The sequence below is a fragment of the Sorex fumeus genome, unplaced genomic scaffold (genome assembly GCF_029834395.1).
Source record: "Sorex fumeus unplaced genomic scaffold, SorFum_2.1 ptg000030l, whole genome shotgun sequence".
Lineage (NCBI taxonomy): Eukaryota > Metazoa > Chordata > Mammalia > Eulipotyphla > Soricidae > Sorex > Sorex fumeus.
In genome coordinates, this window is record NW_026606087.1 from 8878126 (window position 1) to 8884125 (window position 6000).

The 6000-nt window shown below is 48.8% G+C and overlaps 1 protein-coding gene across 1 annotated transcript in view; it reads left to right on the top strand.

The window, feature by feature from the left end:
• SCUBE2 (signal peptide, CUB domain and EGF like domain containing 2) overlaps positions 1 to 1155 on the top strand; it is a 74997-nt gene extending 73842 nt beyond the window's left edge. Inside the window, exon 23 of the mRNA XM_056116097.1 lies at positions 869 to 1155. Within this exon, the coding sequence (XP_055972072.1) occupies positions 869 to 1021 (153 nt within the window). The 3' untranslated portion in view covers positions 1022 to 1155. The remainder of the gene's footprint in view (positions 1 to 868) is intronic.
• Positions 1156 to 6000: the final 4845 nt, after the last annotated feature.

Here is a 6000-nt window from a genome sequence, read left to right on the forward strand (position 1 = left end):
AAGTATGCCACGGTTAGCTTGTCAGGCTCTGCCGTGCGGGCAGGATACTCTCGGTAGCGTGCCGGGCTCTCCGAGAGGGATGAAAGCTTTTGGGGCAGCCTCTAATCACCTTTACAGGTGTTCCTAGTCAGGCATATAGGTGGGTATGATACTCTCAGTAGCCTGCCGGGTTCTCTGAGAGTGAGAACTAGAGAATAAGAGGTTGCAGAGCCGCAAATGCGGCTGCATGCTTCTGGGAGCTTGGTTTTAGAGTCTCTGGACCCTGGCCGTTGATGGGGTTACACGGCAGTTGGTGGGTATAACTGTCTAGCTACTGGAAGGTGGAGGAGCTGGGTGGAGGAGGCTTATTCCCCAACTGAGCAGGCTTGGAGATCTCAGCCCCGGGTCCCACACACCTGGGTTCCTCTGCCATTTCTTCATCCAAGAGTGTGGAGAGAGTAAAAAAAGTAAAGTAAAGGCCCTCCCGTTGATCATCGATTTGCTCGAGCGGGCCCAGTAACGTCTCCATTGGAGACTTTGTTGTTACTGTGTCTGGCATATCGAATACGTCACGGAGAGCTTGCCAGGCTCTGCCGTGCAGGCGAGATACTCTCGGTAGCTTGCCAGGCTCTCCAAGAGGGGCGGAGGAATCGAACTCGGGTTGGCCATGTTGGTTGCGTGCAAGGCAAATGCCCTACCACTGTGCTATTGCTCCAGAGAGAGAGAGAGAGAAAAAATATTTATAAATAAATAAATAAATCAGGATTACTTTCTTATATTATAGACAATTGGGAATTTTTGTTCTAACACTGGGTTATTATAGTCCCATTGTAGCAAAAGCAGATGTGTGAATGTTCTGGCCCTGTAACAAAAATTCTGATCTTTTTAGGATAAGAAACTGATCAAGGCTCTTTTTGATGTCCTCGCTCACCCCCAGAACTACTTCAAGTACACAGCTCAGGAGTCCCGGGAGATGTTTCCAAGGTCCTTCCTCCGGTTACTACGTTCCAAAGTGTCCAGGTTCTTGAGGCCGTACCGATGAGCGCACCCCCTGTTCTCTGAGGTGTCGTTCCACCGGCCAGGCTGGTGGCCCCTGTTTGCTGCTGCAGCCCCATCCACACACAGCGCTGCTGCTGGGAGCAGTGACTCGCTAGAGTTCAATTTTTATAGGTAATACAGATATTTTGGTAAATTCAACTTGGTTTTTCTTTGCAAAAGCATGTGGGGGTGAATTGAGAATGGCTTTGAGTCTCGTTGCTTCTCACAGCCTCAGCTATCCCCAGGCCTGAGGAGAGACTCCCGGTCTGTCTTGGTTCTTCTTCCTCCTCAAGGTGGCTCCAATGGGAGGGCGCCTCAGAGGGGCTGCCTGGTCTGAAGCTCAGCTCCTGCCAGCCCACTCACCCTGGCTGCTTGTAGGGTTGAAATGGAGGGATAAGAATCTCCCAGTGCCTTTCACCCACCTGAGACCCCAGAGGATGCTGCTTCACCACAGCAAGTCTGGTCCCCAAAGCAGTAGTCATTTAAAAAAAACACCTCAAAACAGAAGGAACTGGAAATAATGAGACGAAACCAAAGCACGGCTGCAGACATAATCATGTAGATCCACCCGCAGTCTTCCTCGCCTCCAGCTTACACCCTCACCAGGGCACAGAGTGGGTTTAGCACCTGCCGTGGTGTTTCCAGCACCACTGGGCTGGAGTGCTCTGGTCTGACATGGCCTGTTCGGTGCATGAGAATCCTCCTCCATCATGGACAGGAGATTCCACAAAGTCTGAGCCAGTGCTCAGGATCCTACTTCCCCAGGGCCTTCTGCCGGGACTTCCCACCACAGGGCATGGGTGGGCCAGTAGGGGTGCAGCCAGAGTTTCCTTCCCTCTTCTCTTTCCATGGTCAGAGCCTGATCTGGCTCCAAGGACAGCTCCTGGATAGCATGGCCAAGGAGTCTCGTGCTCCTCACAGGCACAAAGTTGTCAGAGCAGCGATTCAGATCCGTGCCTCTGAGGGCCACAAAATCCACTCATCAGCCTTACGGTCATTCTCTCCTGGGGGATCATGATTATCCAATAGGATCAAAATATTAAAAAAAACTTTAATCCATAGGCAAACATCTCATGACAGTGAGTTAAAAAAAAAAAAAGCAAAACAGCCCTGTCAAACAAGCTGCCATTTCTCTAACAAATGGGCACTTCCTACACGTAGCCTTTAGCTGTTTCAGTAACAGATTAACTTTGGATGTGACCACTTCTCTACAGCAAGTATTACACTCGACATCTACATATGTTTTTGAAGGAAACGAAGATGATTTATTATAGTTGAACTCACTTTTCTTGGTGGTTTTATTGGGGAGGGTGGGGAGGGATTTGGGCAAGCATGGTGGTGTTTAAGGGCTGCTCCTAGAGGTGCCCAGGAGACCATATGCAGTGCCAAGGATCGAACCAGGTTGATCTCATGCAAGGTAAGTGCCTTAACCCTCATACAATATCTCTGACCTAAAGTTTGTTGGGGTTTTTTTCTTTTGAATTTTTTTTGGGGGGCACACCCAGTGTCTGGGGCACCATACAGGATGCTGGGGATGGAAACCAGGTAGACCACATGCAAGGCAAGCACCCTGCCTGCTGTGCTATTTCTCTGGCCCTAACCTAAGTTTTTTTTTTTCTTTTTGGGTCACACCCGGCGATGCACAGGGGTTACTCCTGGCTCTGCACTCAGGAGTTACTCCTGGCGGTGCTCAAGGGACCATATGGGATGCTGGGAATCGAATCCAGGTCGGCCACGTGCAAGGCAAATGACCTACCCGCTGTGCTATCTCTCCAGCCCCGTGTGTGTGTGTGTGTGTGTGTGTGTGTGTGTGTGTGTGTGTGTGTTTAACTTGTTAATAACATTGAGGTTTTTTTCAAAAGTTCTAAAGCAATTAGGGGCTGAAGGGATAGCACAGCAGGTAGGGCATTTGCCTTGCATGCAGCTGACCCGGTTCGATTCCCAGCATCCCATATGGTCCCCTGAGCACCAGCAGGAGGAATTCCTGAGTGAAGAGCCAGGAGTAACCCCTGTGCATCGCTGGGTGTGACCCAAAAAGCAAAAAAAAAAAATAGCTCTAAAGCAATTAGAGGAAATTTTTTAAATTTTCAAATTTTCTGGAAAAAAAAAGTGGGATAGGGGAATATCTGGACAGGAAAGAGTGACCCAAAGGGTCAAAAGTGTTTGCAGGCCCAATGTCCAGATTCAATCTCCGGTACTATATGGTTCCCCAAATACTGCCAGCACAACCCTCCAAGCACAAATCCAGGAGAAGTCCCAGAGCACCACCATCTCTGAACCCAAACCCAAATAAAGAAATTTTAACACCTTCACCATAAAAAACAAGCACGTGGTATTTGCAATACCAGAACCTGGCCTATGTTCTTAAATCTAGCCATAAACTGAAAATTCAAATGTAGCATAATTCAAATGTTTTGTGACATAACAATTCACATGTAACATATATGACATGAGAGTTGGGGACCCAGCTGATGTGGGGGTTGGTGCCAGCTGAGCTCCCCCTCTCTGTCTAAGCACATCAGTCACTTTCTGCTGAGGACTGTGTGATTAGGTACTTCTGACTCCACAGGAGGGAAGGAATGGGAGTGCTTTGGGGGTGGGATGGGGGTGGGCATCCTCCCCCCAGGAGCTGGACCTGCCCCAGAGCTGTGCTGCCCATATTAGCACAATCCTCGAAGGCCTTTCTGCAGTTTCTCTCTCCTCCTACACCCCCTCTAAGAAGTGCCTCCATCCTGGAGGAAGGCCCACTGGGGCTGAATCCGTCAATATTCATTGAACATCTGCTATGTGCAGGCACTATTCTGGGCTCCCAGGATACACAGCGGGAGAGCAGAAAACATCCTGCGCTCCAGGAGCTCCCCCGGTGTAGAGGAAGGCGATGGGCCGTGTACAAATAAACCAACAGAAGTGTTGAGCTAGTGATGAATATTTTGTGGAAAAGTAAAATTGCTCAGTACCATGGGGAGCTGAGTGGTTGCCTTGGGGTTGTGGGTTGTAGATGGGTTTTCTGAGGGAATATTTCATATGAGAGTGCAAGAAGGAACCAGCCTTGGGAACATTAGGGTAAACACATTTCCGCTAGAGAGAACCCGTGTGCAAAGTCAGCCCGCAGAACAAGTAGCTATGTGGATCCCAACTACACAAAGGTGTGGGGGCACAAAATGAGGTGCAGGCAGTGTGTGGGAGTTAGAACACACCGGACTTTGCTATCCAGAATCGGGGTTTCTCCTCGATTTTACAGAGGCTGTCAAGATTGGGAGGGCTTTAAGCAGAAGAATGGAATGATCTGATGCAGGTTTTTCTTTTTGGGGTGGGGGGCTGGGCCACCTGATGGTGCTTAGGGCTTACTCATGGTTCTGTACTCAGGGATCACTCCTGGTGGGTCTTGGGGGATTACATGTGGTGCCAGTTATCAAACCGAGCGCAAGGTGAGTGTCTAAACCCCAGTATTATCTCTCCAGTCATTGATGTATGTTTCCAAGGATAACCCTGGTTCCTGTATGAAGAATAGTTTTAGAAAATCAGGGTTTGGAGGCAGAGATCTGTTGGTGAGCCTTTGCAACCAATCACACAGCTGCCAGGTGGTAGATGAGGTTGTTTGGGTTATGATGATAGTAGCAATGACAGAAGGAGAAGGATTTGGATCACATTTGGGAAGAGAGTCAGCAGAACTTGTGGAAAAGGACTGGGTAGAGGGGTATGGAAAGGCAGTTACTGAAGAGGATTCTTGTTTTCCTGGGCAACTGGAGAAGGTTGGCAGGGAAGCAGATTTGGGACATGAGACACTTTTAAAAGTCTGCAATTTTTTGGATGATGTTTCCATGAAAAGTTGGGATCTTTCCTTCTTCCCCTTGAATTAAATCTGTATATTTTTCTTGAGTGTGTGTGTGGGGGGCGGGGGAGGGCGGGGGGGCTGTGGAGGGAGGAGAGAGAGAGAAAGATAGAGTTTTAATAATCTCTGGGTCAGGTCCTAACAAACTGACAATTTGCACTTCCTTTGCTTGAGAAGCCCACGCTGGGAACTCAGTCACTATTCCCTGAGAAAGCTGTAGCAGCCGGTGGAGGAATCACATGGAAAGGAACCGAGCCCCACCTACAGTCTGCTGAGCTCCTAGTGACAGCTTAAAAGAACTTTCCAGCTCTCTGTGTGAGCCTTCTTGGGAATGGATTCTCTAGTCACAAGTGGGAGGGAGCTGCCCCTGCTATGCTTTGCAAAGCAATCACTAAACCACAGAACTTGGGAGCAGAATCAATAATCATTGTACGTCGTTAGGTTTGGGGGTGATTTCTCTCTTATTGAAATCCTCCCTCCCTTCCTCCCTCCCTCCTTCCATCTCACCCTTCCTTCCTTCCTTCCTTCCTTCCTTCCTTCCTTCCCATCCTTTTCTGGTTTTTTTGTTTGTTTGTTTGTTTGTTTGTTTGTTGTTTTTGCCATTCTGAGCAATGCTTAGAGGTTACTCCTGGCTCTGCACTCAGGAATTACTCCTGGCAGTGCTCAAGGGACCATATAGCATGCCTGGGATCGACCTGGGTGGGCTATATGCAAGGCAAGCACCCTATCCACTGTACTATCTCTCCAGCCTTCTTCCCTTTTTTTCCTTTGTTGGTGTTTAGTTGTTGCAATGACTGGGGGTCATTGCAATGACCTCAGTTGGCTGTGGTCTTGGCATATTTCTCACAGAATTCCTGAGGTTGGTATCATTTAGCAAGGTGCTGGCTCATGCCTGGCTGAGGTGGGCAGGAGGTGGCACACTCCAATGCAGCACTGGGCTTCCCAAACAAACAGTTGGATCCTCATGCTTTCGAGACAGGTGCTTTTACCAAGGCAACTTTCCAGGACTTCAGGACCCCTGAGGTGGTCTCATGCTTGACACTGGAGAAAAGATTCCACTTTGGTCATTCTAAAGATGAATTGCCTATTCAATATCTTGAGGGAGGATTCAAAATGACAGAAAGTCACAGGAGAGATCAGGGCTGAAATGA